The sequence below is a fragment of the Amblyomma maculatum genome, chromosome 1 (assembly GCF_055883805.1).
Source record: "Amblyomma maculatum isolate TAMU_Amacu chromosome 1, ASM5588380v1, whole genome shotgun sequence".
Classification (NCBI taxonomy): Eukaryota; Metazoa; Arthropoda; class Arachnida; order Ixodida; family Ixodidae; genus Amblyomma; species Amblyomma maculatum.
The window spans coordinates 97,952,030-97,969,568 of record NC_139344.1 but is presented as its reverse complement, the minus strand read 5'-3'; the positions used below and the strand labels follow the sequence as shown (position 1 = coordinate 97,969,568).

The window sequence follows — 17,539 nt, the reverse complement described above, 5'->3', positions numbered from 1 at the left end:
GAACACAAAGGACAAAGAAGAACACATAAGACGTTTGACGAGCGCTAACTACCAACTCTTTATTCAAGCCGAAGTACACAGCTTATAAATAAAAAAATCGAGCATGCGCAAAAGGGGGCAGATAAAACAGTAGCAGTCAACACAAAAACATGTCTAGAAAGGCACATTCCGCCGAGTACATGTGTACAGATGTGTCGCTAACACAACGATCGGATAGCTTATCTACATGATATGCCTCTAATAGAAGTCTTGCCTTATAATTCCCACTTTTGCCCAAAATCGTGGTCTTCCCAAATCCTGCCCTACACTTACAAGAAGCAATGTGCCGCACAAGGTTGGCGTTTTCATCTTTAATTTCAACGTTTCGAGCATGCTCCCTCAACCGGTCATTGACACAGCGGCCAGTTTGGCCAACATATGAGGCACCACAAGAGAGGGGGATTCGGTAAATCACTCCCACTGCACAGTTCACATAGGGCGACACGTGTTTTTTGCTGCAACCCCCGCCGGCACACCCAGTGATGCGTGGGCAACACAAGCTTTATAAGCTTTGCCCACGCATCACAGGGTGGGCAAAGTATTACAAGTGTTGGTGCACCGCATATATCTATATGTAGCAAAAATTGCATGCATTCGAAGACGATGACAAAACACTTCAGCACTAGTAAATTGTGACATTCTGAGGTTTGTCTAAAAGAAAGCGACACATTGTAAAGATGCGGAACACGGATAACCCTTCGTGATAGCCAGGAAAAAGATACAGCGTGCTTAACGGGCGATCTTCAATTACGACCAGAATTCTACACCCTACAAAAACACACAAACTACGAAAGAGCGAGGTCGACTACATAAGCTGAAATATAACCGCTGTTATGATATCCTGCCGTGGTGCAGTGGTTGAAGTGCGTGCTTGCTGGTCGTAAATACCGAAGTTCGAATCACATGTAAGTTTTTTTCATTTCTATTTCTCTTTTTCTTTCTTTTTCTTTTTTTTTCTTTTTCTGTTTCAAATGTAGTCGCGTTATTTTATAGCTCTGCATGCTTTTTCCAGCCTGGCATTCGGTTCTTTTTTTCTGAAACAAGGGCCTTGAGCCATACAGGAATTTCCGAAATGAGAGCTCCGCGCGGTTTCATTTCGGTTCAGCCTGTATCAATTAACCTGAAATCGGACGAACGCATCATTTCTAGAACTGATACCGAACAGAGTATTTGCGCTTCTGAACAGAAGCCGGGCCGATCGATGAAGCTCAACCAGAATGACCATGCCGGACACGCCAGCGCACTAAATAAGCATGATACCAAACATATTATACAACTATTCTGTATATAAAGAGCACGCTTCGTTTCACAAATTCCTCGAAAATACAAAGCCGTTGAAGTGCGCGCTAGGAACCATATACGCGCGTCGCGTCGCTTTTTGGGCGTGCAACAGTCGCTGCAACTCGTACGAGCTTGCGGTGTGTCTTCATATCTGCAACTGAAGATCTGCCGCCTTCAACGCGAAAGTGGAAGCACGAGCGTATCGTTTCGCTAGCGATGACAAAAACTGCTCGAGAAAAATTAAACAAACATCGCTGACCATCGAATTATGCGCAGATTGCCGCACACCGGGCGACGCGTTCTCGAATGCTTACATATGGAGACCGCTCAATCGGAAGTGTATTCATCGACGTCGCGGTTCCGCTGGTAGCACGTGAAGCTAAAACGCCCAGTATTACAAGTATCAGTGCACCGGATATCTCTGTATGTAGAAAAACTTACAAGCGTTCATAGACGATGAAAAACACATCAGCACTAGTAAATTATGATATTTCGAGGTTTGCCTGCAATAAAGCGACGCATTACAAAAATACGGGGCATTTGTAAACCCTCGTGATAGCCTTGAAAAAGATTCAGCGTGTTTAAAGGGTGATCGGTGAATTACGGCCACACTTTCTACAGCCAAGAAAATTACGAAGTACGAAAGAAGAAAATTAGTTACATGTACTGAATAGTAATCACCGTAACCATAACCCGAGCCGAACTAAATTTAGAAAGATCGCAAGGCGCCTGGTTGGGAGACTGGAGAGGGAAGCCCCGCCAACTCTTTGTAGTAGAATCGACCGAAAAAATTGACAAATACCTAGGCGTTAATCTAGATATTAGCAAAGCAATCATGAACAGGGGACAACCCAAACTAGCTGCCGCTGAAAGGAAGCAGACCCATGGCGGCCGAGACACATAGCCATGTTCACGAGAGCCTATGTATGCAACGCGGTGGTTTACCCGGCGGTACTATACTCAGCCAGAGTAACCACAATTAACAGGGGCTCCGCGGGCAGGCTACACAGATCATGGGCAGTCTTCGTTTGGCGCTCTACGGCAGAGCTCATGCGCCGAAGCAATCTCTTCTGGAGCATGGAGCGAGGCGGACTGGGCTTAGTGAACATAGAACCTAAACTTGTAATCCAAAGGCTCATTTTCTTTCGAAGCCAAAAGGATAATTTTCTTCGCGCGGCCACTCAGTATCTAGGCTTGGCGCACTTAGCCCCTTGGTTGGCGACAACTAAGCCAATAGGTCACGGCATGAGAGCCACAGCCTTCTACAAGAAGGTAGCGCAGTCCCTGGCGCTGCTGCAATGGCTTTTTTCGTGGGAGTACCTGCTCGCAGTAAAACCGAGAAAGCTTTACTGGGACTTGCTCGCACAACTTCTGCAACCTTCAGTATATCGGCAACCTCCCATAGGGGTGGGCAAGACTGATGTCCTCAAGCGAGTCAGGAAGCTGCCCGTTCCAACAGGCTCCAAGGATTTCTTCTTCCGTTTCCACACAGGAGTTTTGCCCGTGAAAGCTCGTCAGGAAGAGCGGGGTTTCTTCCTACCATGGGGTGCAAGCTGTCTCCTCCTGTATGGCCGGCGGGAGACCGCTCAACATGTCTTTATGGAATGCAACACGACGCACATCTTCTGGGACGAAGTACGGGGATGTTTCGCCACGGATTTGGAAGTCACATGGCCAGGGCTCTTGTGTCTCGACGCGCCTTGTGATTTTCCAGAGCTTCGAGACATTGTGATAGTGCTTGCGTTGCATGCCCTCTGGCGTGCGCGCGTGGATGGGGTGGAGTGTGTGCGTTGGCCGAAACCAGCGTGGCGGCACCTAGTGGACAAAACAGAGTGGACAGTGAGCGCACTATAGTCCTATGGCTCCGACGAAAGCCTGCAGGAGGACTACACAGAGGCTGCCGCGCTGTGATGGTCTTCAAGACACGCCAGTACGAACGGTTTGGGTGCCGCTGATGCTTCACGCAGCGTACGTAGCATAGCGATCCACTATGCCCGCCGCTGTCTGCAGGCAGTCCTCCAGTTGACCAATGTTGCCCTTTGTAGCCCAAACGTTGATGTCGTCGGAATATAGCGCATGCTGCATGCCTTGAACCTCACCTAGTTGGGCAGGGAGATGAAGCATTGCCAAATTAAAGAGAGTGGGGACAGAGCTGCGCCTTGTGGCGTGCCCCGCGTACCCATAGTATAAGGACCGTGCTCCTTGTCCTGAATGCGGATAAAGGCTCCGCGGTCCGTTAAGAACTGTTTTACGTAGTTAAACGTGTTGCGTCCGCATTGTGTCTCGCTGAGGTGAGCTAGGATGGCACTGTTTCACGTTGTCGAAGACACCCTTCAAATTCAAGGCGAGAACCACCTTGTCATTGTGAGGGTGTTCGACAGGCGTGAGTACCTCATGGCTGAATTGAAGCAGAATGTCCTGTGCTGACTTCTGAGGTCGGAATCCGAAAATCGTGTCTGCGAAAGTATTGCGGGCCTCCAGATATTCAGAGAGGCGATCTCGAACCATGGCCTCCATGAGCTTGGCTGCGCAAGACGTTAGGGAGTGTAGTGTAGTGTAGCGTAGTTTAGTTTGTGTAGTGTTTGGATGAGGCTCTGGGCCCAGGCAGAATAGTCGTCTCCGGGCATACTGGAGGCTGTCGGGGATTTACGGAAAGCCGTCCAATCTGGCAGGAGGGCCTGTGTTATGGTGCGGTGTAGGGGACGAGTGTAAATGATCAATGCCAAGGGTGTCTTCTGTGTTGATCCAGTCTGCGTGTCTTATGTTGCGGGTGAGGATAAGATCGGGACAGGTGTCCCTGGTTACGGAGTTACCCACAGGTGTTGGATGGACGGGGTCAGTATGAAGAGTAATGCCCAGCGTGGAGATTAGTTCGTAAGCTTTCTGCCACGCAACTCTTCCTTGCGATAGCCCCATAACCGTCTGAGGGCGTTGAAATCCCCTACAAGCAGAAGGGGATCGCGACCTGCTACCTGTAGCGCCTTGCTATGATGTCCGAGAACGTAATGTTCTTAAGTTTAGGGAGGCAGTATATATTTAAGATGTGTACGGTTGAATCAGTACGACGCAGGGGGAGGGCTGTCACCATCACATACGAATAAGATAGATTAAGTTCGAGATCGATCTCCTGCTCGGTAAAGCCTTTGTGGACAAGACGACAGGTGGACGGATCGGCAGTTGTACATTCTGCCTTAACCTCACCGACAACCAAGTATATCGTTGCAGCCACGGCACTCCTTGCCTCGCTACTAGTTATACATAGAATAACCAGGTAGCACCCCGCAATAAACAATAGTTGAGCCATATGTCGTGGCCAGAGTGAATCACTGCATAACCATAAGCATAACCACAAGCACCACAACCAGCTACACCACCAGCTGAACCTAGGCGTAGCCATAGCTATTGCTTTCGCAATTACCAGACTTAACCAAGCTAAGCCACTGCCAATTTTTTACTTTCGGCAGTTCCAACCACGCTGCGGATTAGGAAACTCTTAAAACGGAGCTCTCCTTTTCGTTTGACGGTCTTCAATTTCTCTATACAATATTTCTCCTTGAAATTCCCTTCTAGTTAAAAGTCGTCTAATCATTCAGGTCTACCGCGTACATTGCGTCCCCCTTACTGGAAAGCTCCCTTGAGAAAGGCACAAATATGTATCTCCCGTAGTTTTTAAAATAGAAGCTTGTAAACTGTTAAAAATAATCACCCACTATATAACACAGATCCATCTCACCCTCTTTCCTTCTCACGTCAACAACATTCGCGACACTTGTGCTCTGTACAAGTATATCACTATAGGATGGTAACCTAAGGGTCCATCACTAGGATGAATAACTAGGATGGTAGAGGTTGCCTTTAAATTTATTGCTCTGCTTTCCATTGGGGAATCAGGGCAAATCATCTCTGGTAAATCTATACCCCGTGCTCTCATAAGAAAAAAAATCATGACCGCCGCTTGTCGATGCAAAGGTATGTACTTCCATACTTCAGATGAGATACGCACACGACTAACTGCTTCAAATGAAGAAGCATCGTGCAACCGGCTCTCAAATGGCTAAACGAGAGCCGCTCCGTTCTTATCATTGCAAACATTTGTCAAACATTTAACAACAAAGAATGTGTTTATAGGTCAGAAGGTGCACTGCACTGACGGCAATAACACCTTTGACACGGAGCCGGCGGGCCAGAAGGAGAAAATGAACGCCGTGCACTGGTTGCATCGACAGCAACCACGACGTCAGATGTTCCGTGCATCCTTTGACATTCAGGCCTGACTCGTGGACAAGGACTTAGGATCTATCATTGGAAGTGTGTATATCCGTTCAGTTCAGTCGTTCAGTAGTGTACAACTCTTCGTGACCCTGAAGTGTGTCTATACAAGCGTCTAACTCACGGCAATGGTGTCATCCTCGAACCGACGCCTTAAGCGACAGCGACGACCCCAACGTTGCTCACTGTGCATCGATCTCTAGGCCTAGCTGGCTTCGCTACAGAGCGGCAGTGGATGGTGTTTTGTCCCGAAGTATATACTCGAGAGATCTTTACCACCGACGCAATAATCGCATACCAAAATCTGGTAGCTTCAGCGAAACCTTCAGGAGCGAAGCGAGCGGACAAGCAAGCCTACCGAACCATCCCGCATCGACGGCCGTTGTTAACTGCAAGTAGTACATTCTTGTCGTGGCGGAGGGGCTTGCGAAACTCGATGAAGTCGTGAGCTCTGCTGTGTAGGGCCACCCAAGATAGACAGGTCACGGCAGAGAGTTCTGACAAAATGCGATTCACTGGAGAAGGTAATGGCAACCCCCTCCAGTATTTCCAGCCAAGAAAACCCTATGGCCAGTCACAATACCATTAATGATATGGCGCCGGAAGATGAGCCCCCCAGGTTGGAAGGCGTCACACATGTTACTGGGGATGAACAAAGGGCGATTCCTAGTAGCTCCAAGACGAATGAAGCGGCTGGGCTAAAGCTCAGTTGTGGATGTGTCGGGAAGCGACCGGAAAGTCCGATGTTGCAAGGAGATATATCACATAGCAACATAGAGTGTAAGATCTATGACGCAAGGTAAACTGGATGTCGTCAGGCGAGAAATGAACAGATTAAACATTGATATCTTAGGTATCAGCGAGCTCAAGTGGACCGGAATGGGCGAATTTAATTCCGGTGACCATTATGTCTTTTATTGTGGGCATGAATCCAGCAGAAGGAAAGGGGTCGGTCTCATAGTAAACAGAAGAATGGGCAAAGCAGTGCTAGGGTACAACCCTAAAAACGACCGAATGATTTCACTTCGGATCCAAGGTCACCCGTTCAACATAACAGTTATCCAAGTCTATGCACCAACCACTGCTGCTGAAGAAGCTGACATTGAGAGATTTTATGCTGACCTGCAATACCTTTTAGACCGCACTCCATCATCAGACGTCCTTTTTCTAATAGGAGACTGGAATGCTAAGGTGGGGAGTGAAGAAATATCCGGAATTACAGGCAAGTTCGGTCCTGCTGAGCCAAATGAAGCTGGGCAGAGGCTAGCAGAGTTTTGTCAAGAAAACAACAAAGAAATACTCCTTTTCAACAGCACAAGAGGCGCCTTTACATATGGACTTGACCGGACGGTCTGTAAAGGAATCACATCGATTATATGCTTTGCCGGCAGAGATGGAGAAGTGCTATACAAGCAGTAAAAATAAGGCCTGGGGCCGATTGTGGCACCGATCATCAGCTTCTTGTTGCCACATTTAAGCTTCGATTGAGGAAAACGCAGAAAACTAGAAGGACTTTCAGGTATGATCTGGATCAAATTCCATCAGAATATGCTGTGGAAGTCAGGAATCGATTTCAAGAATTATATCCAGAAGACAGAGAACATGAAGAGATGTGGACTAATGTTCGTGATATAATACAAGAAGTTCCTACTAATGTAGTTCCAAAGCAAAAGAAATGCAAGAAAGCAAACTGGTTATCTGAAGAGGCTTTGCAAATAGCTGAGGAAAGGAGGATGGCAAAAGTTATGGGGGAAAGAGAAAGATACAAGGTTCTCAATGCGGATTTTCAGAAAATAGCAAGGAGAGATAAAAATGCCTTCCTGACCATACAGTGCCAAGCAGTTGAGGACAACAGCCAATTGAGGAACACAAGAGCTCTGTATAAGAAATTCAAAGATATCAAAGGAAGCTTCTGTGCTAAGCTGGCGTGATAAAGGACAAATGAGTCAGGGACCTCACTAAAGCCTCAGAGATAAAGAAGAGGTGGCAGGAATACACAGAAGAACTGTACAAGAAGGACCCGGATGTGCGAACCCAACATAAGACGGTTGTGATTACTGATGTCTAGCCGGGTATCCTGAAGAGTGAAGTTGAATGGGCCTTAGCCAGCCTTGCTAAGAACAAAGCTAGCGGAATTGATGGCATTCCAGCTGAGTTGCTTCAAAACCTCAACCATGACGCTGTTAACGTTCTGTATACATTATATCAGCAACTTTGGACAACCTTGCAGTGGCCACAGGATTGGAGGAGGTCAGTTTACATCCACATTCCAAAGAAAGGAAGTGCCGAAGATTGTTCCAACTACCGCACGATCGCGCTTATTTCGCATGCTAGCAAGGTGATGTTGAAAATCCTCCTAGGTAGGCTGCAGCGGTATGTAGATCGGGAGCTTCCGGACGTGCAAGCTGGGTTTCGCAACGGCAGAGGAACTAGAGACCAGATTGCCAACCTTTGCTGGATCATGAAAAAGGCAAGAAAGTTCCAGAAACCAATCTACTTCTACTTTATTGATTATGCGAAAGCGTTTGACTGCGTAGATCACAGTAGATTGTGGCAAGCTCTCCAAGAGATGGGAGTTCCAATTCACCTCATCTGTCTCCTCAGGAACCTGTATGAAGGGCAAGAGGCCACAGTCAGAACGGGGCATGGTCTTACTGATTGGTTTCCGATTGAGAAAGGAGTGAGACAAGGCTGCATACTGTCGCCCTGCCTATTTAACCTATATGCTGAGTGCATTATGAGGATGGCCGGCCTGGATGAGTCTTCAGCTGGAGTGAAGATTATTGGAAAACGTATCAACAACCTTAGATATGCGGATGATACCACTTTAATGGCAGAAAGTGAAGTGGATTTCAAGAGACTTCTGATGCGCGTACAAGAACAGAGTGAGAAGTTTGGGCTTAAACGGAACATTAAAAAGACGAAGATTATGGCGTCTTGCCCTATCAAGTCCTGGAGCATCAATGGACAAGAAGTGGAAGCTGTGACAGATTTTCTGTTCTCGGGCTCCAAGATTACCTCGGAAGGAGACTGCAGCCATGAAATTAGGAGACGCTTGCTTCTGGGAAAGAGAGCCATGGCTAGCCTTGACCGCCTAGTAAAGAGCAGAGGCATTACACTGCCAACCAAGATCCGTATAACTCGTGCTATGGTATTTCCAGTTGTGATGTATGGATGCGAGAGTTGGACAGTGAAGAAGGCTGACCACCGAAGAATTGACGCGTTTGAATTGTGGTGCTGACGGAGACTCTTGAGAGTTCCTTGGACTGCCAGAAGATCAAATCAGTCGATATTGTCAACCATAAACCCTGACTGCTCATTGCAGGGTCAAATTCTAAAGTTAAAGCTCAGCTACTTTGGTCATCTGATGAGAAGAGAGGAGTCTCTGGAGAACGATTTGATGTTAGGAAAGGTTGAGGGTCACCGGATAAGGGGTAGGCAGCGAACGCGATGGTTAGATGACATCCTCGAGGCGCTGCAGATGAAGTTATTTGATGTTAGGAAGATAGTGAGAGACCGGAAAGCGTGGCATGATATGGTCCATAGGGTCACGAAGAGTCGGACACGACTGAACGGAACTGAGTACATTCTTGTAGAGCAGTTCTTCATTGTGCGTGCGATTCCCAACTACTAAACGCTCATCATAAGCGGTCCGTCTTCCCCAGCAGTCATAATTTTAGGCAAAATAAAAGAAATTAGAATTCCTTTCATTTTTTAACTTCGACGGCTAGAATCCAAGGATCAGGCCAGCGCGACAAAAAAACCGAAAGTTCTTCATGAGTGACCATGCCAGGGATATCATCCGCTAATTTACTGACCTCAGGCGTCCGTCGCTGGGAGAAATCGCCTTCAGCCACGTGACACTATACTGATGTCATTCGATGCAGACTTGGAAGACCTTTCCATCGTTAAAATATTAAACCACCGGGTTTATAATCAACAGCGTGTTCTCGTTGATTTACGTGCATGTTCTGCAGACCTGAGATCCGCTTTTTGGCAGTCTTCTTGCATTCTGACGGTAAACTGACGAGCGCATACCTGTCAGCCGAAAGCTGCCAGTAGCCCTTTTTGGACACGGGAGCATAAAACAGCTCTCCGGAGTAGTGGTCCTTGTCAATGCCGCCAAAGTAGACCTCCCCTCCATCACCAGACGAGCTGCCTCGGCTCAGAAACACCGAAAACAGGGGCCGGCTGACGATGCCTTGGGCGATCATGTTGTCGAATACGGGCGTGGTGGCCATCACCGAATACGCCGGGTAGGCGAGCCCCAGGATGCCGTCGAACTGGGCGGCGGCGAAGGCCCGGTCGCGGCGGTTTTCTACTTGAACGAAGGCCTGGCCGCGAACCGGGTGCTGCCCAATGGAGATCACGTCAACGCACAACTCCCCTTGCACGGGCCCGCTGCCATAGCCCAGTCGCACACGCGACCCGTTGCGGGAGTACGTGGTCGACTGGGACGCATCGTAGCGCTGGTGCAACGCTGCGAGGTGAAGCACAAAGTTTATAGACAACGATATCATCGGACTTCCAAAAAGAGATGCAAGAAAATCTACCCGTACCACCTGACACAACTTCTACGTGATGGGTGTCCACCTTCAAGAGATGTCTTCCCCTCAATCAAGAACGGCAAAAGGCCAACAGCATCCCCGGCAAGGTAATTGCAGCACTCCTATATATCAGCCTGTGCAGCTGCATCCATCAGCACAGAGCGATAATTTAGCTTGAAACGTGCTTTTATGACTTAAGGGAACTCCATTTGCGGGAACTAGAAAAACTTCCTAAAAAGGTTCCTTGGCGCCGGTACATTTCACCCTTAACTCCATAAATTTAGTTGCTCAACTGCTGTCAAACTTTTACCTCATTATCTTATTTAAATTACGCCACCAGCTATCAGGACGCATTTATCAACTTCAACTGAGGTCATGTATACCTACGCTCTCTTCGATTCAGGGTAAAGCCTAGTATGTACAATGTTAATAGCAAAGACAGCGAGCGTCGGAAGAGGTCTTCAAAGTCGGCCGACAGTTCCTACAGTAGGCTTGCGCATTACTTTAGCGGAGTCCAAGTTACAGCACATTTGAGACACTGATGCAAATACCGTTCAAGCAACCATAAACTATGTATTTTACGTATTGTTCGTAACTACCTGCACTGAACTGCTACAGGAAGATTCCCACGCACGGCCCTCGTCATCAGAGAAATTTGCCAGGGAAAGCAGCGGTGTCAGTCGCAAAAACGCTGGGACGAAACGATTTTGCTGGAAAATAAGCAAACGATTAGAATTTCTTAGTATATCTCACCGCAAAAGTGGTCCCCTTCTGAGCAGCTGTTAGTTGGAACCCAGAGATCCGACGAGCCGGTGTCAAAAAGCACACGGAAGCGTTGAGGCGGCGTGCCGATTGTGATGTCACCATAGTACTGCGCCTGCAACCCCACCAGTTAATGATAAATGAAATCTGAAAGTAAATCTCGCTATAATTTAGCATGCTCTCGATAACCTCCTAAAACGCGCTAAGACCCGGTGGCTTAGTGTCTTAGCAGTTTTTTTTTTTTACCTTTTGGCATCGATTTCGTATTTTTTCTACGAATTAATTGGGTGCAAAGAATCGCTCTAGAATAAGGGCAGTTTACTTTAGCCTTTATTCGAAGGGACAAGCATAGCAACCTGCGATTACCCGCCTTTGCGATCAGCACAGCACGAACAGGTGAAGATGAAAAAGAAGCCCGAAACGAGCACTCGATCGCCGCTACAGCTTCATGCAAATCATTTGGATACGGTGCATGACTCGTGAGTCGCACCACACAGAAACAGTGAAAAACGAAAGGAGGAAGGGGGAGGGGGCATAGCGTTATCGGATTCCGCTTGCCGGCTCCACTTACAGATTCTAGTTCAAGTACGTGCACTTTACTACTCGCATATCGCTTATGCTTATATTTCTGCCTCTATTATCCCACACATCATGCACTTAGAATCTAGCACGTTATACGGGTGGCCATCTGACATAGTTATAAAGATCCGTGTTAACCAATCGGTAGGAACGTGCGCACGTGGCCTACGGCTAGTGCGGCCAGCTCGGGATCCAAGGGTCCTGGAAAGCTGCATTCTGATCCTTCCATCTCAGGGGTGAAGCCAGAGTTGTCCGCGCCTACCATTCGCTCGTGTCACGTGGTCTCGTGACATCACACAATCCGACGACGAGTCACTGCACGGCCATTTCACCGGCCAACTACCACCCGCCTGAGGTATACCCGCGATGTTTCGCTCACAACGCTGAAAACACCGACGCTAAATGTTCCGAGTAACGAGGCCTTTAACTTATCGCGTTAAAACACGCAGCACAGGCAGTGGAACTTATTCACGAATCACTCTGGGTGCGTTATGCCTGTACAGATTTCTTCGTGTTAAACAAATCAGAACAAGACTGACTTCAATGTTTTGAAATACCACATGTGAAATAAACTAAGAATGTACAAACCTACATGAATGCAGTGCCCTTAATGTGTGATTATATGTACTCCATGCTAGAGATAGTGACACCCATGTGCAGTATAGCTGCGACACTGTAGAAGTAGTGGCTACAACTCTATCGATTATCGTCGCCCCGCTGCGGCGTTGCAGTGGTTAAGGTGCCCGACTGCTGTACACTCTTAATCTGGTTCCACATACAGGTCAAAAATGTTCCAGTTATAAATGGAACCTTCACTTGAAAGGTTCCTCTTAAAGTGAAAGTTCCTCTTATAACTGGAACTTTTCCCGGCAGTGGCGGCCTCTTTTCGATGGAGGCGAAAAGCAAGGCAGCCATGTGCTGTGGGATGTCAGTGCGCGTTGAAGAACCCCAGGTGGTCCAAATTTCCGGAGCTCTCCACTACGGCGTCTCTCATAACCTGAGTCACGTTGGGACATTAAACCCCATAAACTAAACCAAAGCGATTATCATCAATAAATATGCTAATAGTAACTTTGTTCTGAGCAAAACTGAACCGGTAGCATGAATTTAAAAAAAAGAACAGAAAACAAGATTGTACTTAGTATATCTGGCAAAACAAAAGGAAGACCGAGAGGCAACACTGACAGAATTGAAGTGTAATATTATTGAGGGTGTGCATGTAATACATCTCACAGAAAAAGAGGCTGATTCCATTTGTTTTTCATGCATATGTAGATCAAGAAAAAAATCCCGTGAGCATATAATTTATCAGAATAGAGAAAAGGAAATAGGTAAAAAAAGTCAGATGTGCCTACTGAACATAAACTGAAATCGCAGTATGCAAGCACGAAAGAAAATAAAAAAGAAATTTACCGATTTAGAACGCCTCGATCGAAGTACACGAACAGAAAAAGAGTCGTAATCACAAGGACAGTATCGACTATACTTACATCCACATAGTTTATCAAAGGCTCTACGACAACTTCACCATCCTGTGACCTTCCAAGGGGTTCATGGCTTTCCAAAAAGGTCATGGGCGCCCCAACTTCATCATATGTTTCTCGGATAGACCTCATTCGCCGCAGGGGTACCCTGTAAATGAGAAACAAAAATACAACTGTACATGTAAGGCAACTCCCGAGCCTACGAAGCATGTCTGGGGTCTATATATGGCGTCGAAGCGCGTGACATTCGGTAGTCTGAAGTCTCGTTTTTTGTGGCCCACCGTAGAGGCCGCAATGGCCGTTCTGTAAGCATATAGCACGGGAACGTCAGCATAATTAAACCTTCGCATATTCGAACACCGCATGATGTCTTTCAGTAGAAGCCGCATTGTAGGTCATATTGTCACGTAGATGTCACGTAGTGGTGACGAGGTCGACGACACAAATGAAGGGGTCGATGATTGCACTAAAGAAACTCTTTATTTGGGCTGACTTGCGCCCGCAAAAGAACTAAGCAACTCGGCGACGGCGATAGAAACAAACGTGCTCGTCGATCGTCGAACAAAGAATGCCCATCACACTCGTCAACGCTCAATTTAAAGGCTGCACAGAACAATCTAGATAACGTCGCAAACAGCTACCAGCACGGGCTGGAACATTGTGGAGAGATACCCGAGTGGCCGGAATCTTCGAGATAGATCTCGGTGCATCTTGCGCTACAACGAAACTGATAAAGCTGTGACTCGCGACATCGAGCATTAACAAACCAAACAAAGATTACGGAACTGATACGCGGTCCAGAATCAGAGTGATAAGCCTGTATGCCGGCGGCTGTTAAAAAACAACAAATACTGTTTTGAAGGTTTCGCGGCATTACTCCCCCCTTAAAAAAACATCGCCTCGATGTTCCAAAACAAAGAACTTAAACATAAACACTGCAAAGTTTAAACACCACAGATTCTTTAACGCGCGTAATATGGCTTCAGTCGTACAACATGTACAATTTATGGGCATTCGCGTCGCCGTTGTGATGCTGACGTTCCGTCGGGAATGACTTCTTAGTATAGTGGTCCGACGCGGCGAATGATTCTGTACGGCCCAAAGTATCGACGCAACAACTTTTCACTTAATCCGCGACGGCGAATTGGTGTCCAAACCCACACTTGGTCTCCTGGATTGTACTCTGCGTGGCGTCGTCGTATATTGTATCGTCGGCTGTCGGTGCGCTGTTGGTCTTTAATACGCAGCCGTGCGAGTCGTCGGGCTTCCTCTGCACGCTGCAGGTAGGCGGCGGCGTCAAGGTTGTCCTCGCTGGTTACGTGCGGCAGCATTGCGTCGAGCGTCGTCGTGGGCTCCCTGCCGTACACCAGCTTAAACGGAGGCGCTCTGGTCGTCTCCTGGACTGCCGTGTTATACGCGATCACGTACGGCAAGATGGCGTCCCAGGTATTCTGTTCAGCGTCGACGTACATGGCGATCATGTCCGCAATAGTTTTATTCAGGCGCTCCGTAAGGCCATTGGTCTGGGGATGGTACGCAGTTGTTCGTCGATGGATCGTACCTGCAACGGTACTGATCCTTCACTTCGTTACCTAGTGTGTTCAGTGCTCTCTTAAGCCTCCTTAAAATTATGTGGCGGATACGACTGAAACGTTTTGCGGGGACATGACACATGACATAGGACCGAGGTCACTGACAGCGGTCACTGGGTCACTTGGTTCTGTGCGAAGCCAGTGCACTTCAAGGGAACTAGCTGGCGGCATTATACGGAGCCCTATACGAAAATTTAGAATAGAATATTCCGCTGTTCGATTACTCGAACGAATCAAAGCGTGCATTTACAAATTTATTCCTAAGCCTCCTAAACTTATGTGGCGGATACGACTGAAAAGTTTTGCGGGGACAAGACACATGACATAGTACCGGGGTCACTGACAGCGGTCACTGGGTCACTTGGTTCTGTGCGAAGCCAGTGCACTTCAAGGGAACTAGCTGGCGGCATTATACGGAGCCCTATACGAAAATTTAGAATAGAATATTCCGCTGTTCGATTACTCGAACGAATCAAAGCGTGCATTTACAAATTTATTCCTAAGCCTCCTAAACTTATGTGGCGGATACGACTGAAAAGTTTTGCGGGGACAAGACACATGACATAGTACCGGGGTCACTGACAGCGGTCACTGGGTCACTTGGTTCTGTGCGAAGCCAGTGCACTTCAAGGGAACTAGCTGGCGGCATTATACGGAGCCCTATACGAAAATTTAGAATAGAATATTCCGCTGTTCGATTACTCGAACGAATCAAAGCGTGCATTTACAAATTTATTCCTAAGCCTCCTAAACTTATGTGGCGGATACGACTGAAAAGTTTTGCGGGGACAAGACACATGACATAGTACCGGGGTCACTGACAGCGGTCACTGGGTCACTTGGTTCTGTGCGAAACCAGTGCACTTCAAGGGAACTAGCTGGCGGCATTATACGGAGCCCTATACGAAAATTTAGAATAGAATATTCCGCTGTTCGATTACTCGAACGAATCAAAGCGTGTATTTACAAATTTATTCCTAAGCCTCCTAAACTTATGTGGCGGATACGACTGAAAAGTTTTGCGGGGACAAGACACATGACATAGTACCGGGGTCACTGACAGCGGTCACTGGGTCACTTGGTTCTGTGCAAAGCCAGTGCACTTCAAGGGAACTAGCTAGCGGCATTATACGGAGCCCTATACGAAAATTTAGAATAGAATATTCCGCTGTTCGATTACTCGAACGAATCAAAGCGTGTATTTACAAATTTATTCCTAAGCCTCCTAAACTTATGTGGCGGATACGACAGAAAAGTTTTGCGGGGACAAGAAACATGACATAGTACCGGGGTCACTGACAGCGGTCACTGGGTCACTTGGTTCTGTGCGAAGCCAGTGCACTTCAAGGGAACTAGCTGGCGGCATTATACGGAGCCCTATACGAAAATTTAGAATAGAATATTCCGCTGTTCGATTACTCGAACGAATCAAAGCGTGCATTTACAAATTTATTCCTAAGCCTCCTAAACTTATGTGGCGGATACGACTGAAAAGTTTTGCGGGGACAAGACACATGACATAGTACCGGGGTCACTGACAGCTGTCACTGGGTCACTTGGTTCTGTGCGAAGCCAGTGCACTTCAAGGGAACTAGCTGGCGGCATTATACGGAGCCCTATACGAAAATTTAAAATAGAATATTCCGCTGTTCGATTACTCGAACGAATCAAAGCGTGCATTTACAAATTTATTCCTAAGCCTCCTTAAACTTATGTGGCGGATACGACTGAAAAGTTTTGCGGGGACATGACACATGACATAGGACCGGGGTCACTGACAGCGGTCACTGGGTCACTTGGTTCTGTACGAAGCCAGTGCACTTTAAGGGAACTAGCTGGCGGCATTATACGGAGCCCTATACGAAAATTTAGAATAGAATATTCCGCTATTCGATTAATCAAACGAATCAAAGTGTGCGTTTACAAATTTATTCCAGATTATTTAAATATATTCTCAACTGTTTGAATACTTTTCGAAAATCGGCACGAGGTCTTCATAAGGCTCACTGCATTTTTAATCAATGGCTCTTCTAAGAAGATTTAGTAGAGACAACTACAAGGGCTTAGCGCACTAATCAGCGAAGGCTGGTTGGCATTACCGACTGAAAGATCTGAAGTGGCTGTCCCATTCTGGTGTTTTTCAGGCGGCTGCCATGTTTCTAGACTTATAGGGGAATGCCTGTTTGGACAACTCACACGCTCGTTTTGGCGTATCTATGATAATGTGCATACTCGGCCTTGTCCCGCTGGCGGTCATTGGTTCAATCCCATTCCCTGCCGTTAAGGTATGTCTGGCTGATTTAAGCAACGAGGACAATAGCACTGGTGGAAGTAGTTTATAGACTTTTATGCATGCGACGAGCCAACATAGACACACATACAAATAGGCCACCAGCGCTCTTTGCTCCGGCTGCAAATCGCTTCTGCGAATGTGTGACGTCATGTCAAACACGTGAATGCGCTCCTTTTCTCTCATATGCTTCAACCACCCTGTCCAACGATCCTCCTCTCTGCCCCGCCGGGGTGGCGCAGTTACGGCGCTCGACTACTATTCCCAAGGGCGCGGGATCGAATCCCGGCCTCGACGGCCGCTTTTCGATGGAGGCGAAAAGCAAGGCGCCCATGTGCTGCGCGATGTCAGTGCACGTTAAAAAAGCCCATGTGGTCGAAATTTCTGGAGTCCTCCACTACGGCGTCTCTCATACTTGAGTCGCTTTGGGACGTTAAACCCCACAACCCAACCCAACCCTGATCCTCCACTCCACCACTCTTGCTTTTATCAGTATGGAAACAGTGCGCTGGGCTCTCTCCCTGTCCTACACCAGCTCTGGCTTCCCTCCTCTTCATCGTTTTCTGCCGAGGCGAAATGTAACGGATGTTAATAGTCTTTTAATGACTCATACTCGCGGCGTCCGTCCGTCCGTGCCTTGGAACGGTGCCAGCTGTGACCTCTCCCCCGCACATGACGATCTCCTCCTCTCTTCAT

At 47.5% G+C, this 17,539-nt stretch overlaps 1 protein-coding gene across 1 annotated transcript in view; it reads right to left on the bottom strand.

The window, feature by feature from the left end:
• LOC146203278 (lysosomal aspartic protease-like) overlaps nt 1-17,539 on the bottom strand; it is a 40,232-nt gene that overhangs the window by 4,297 nt on the left and 18,396 nt on the right. The window contains exons 2-4 of the mRNA XM_084602988.1: nt 12,968-13,134; nt 10,890-11,013; nt 9,628-10,069 (exon numbers count right to left, since the gene is read on the bottom strand). Coding sequence (XP_084459114.1) covers nt 9,628-10,069; nt 10,890-11,013; nt 12,968-13,134 — 733 coding nt within the window. The remainder of the gene's footprint in view (nt 1-9,627; nt 10,070-10,889; nt 11,014-12,967; nt 13,135-17,539) is intronic.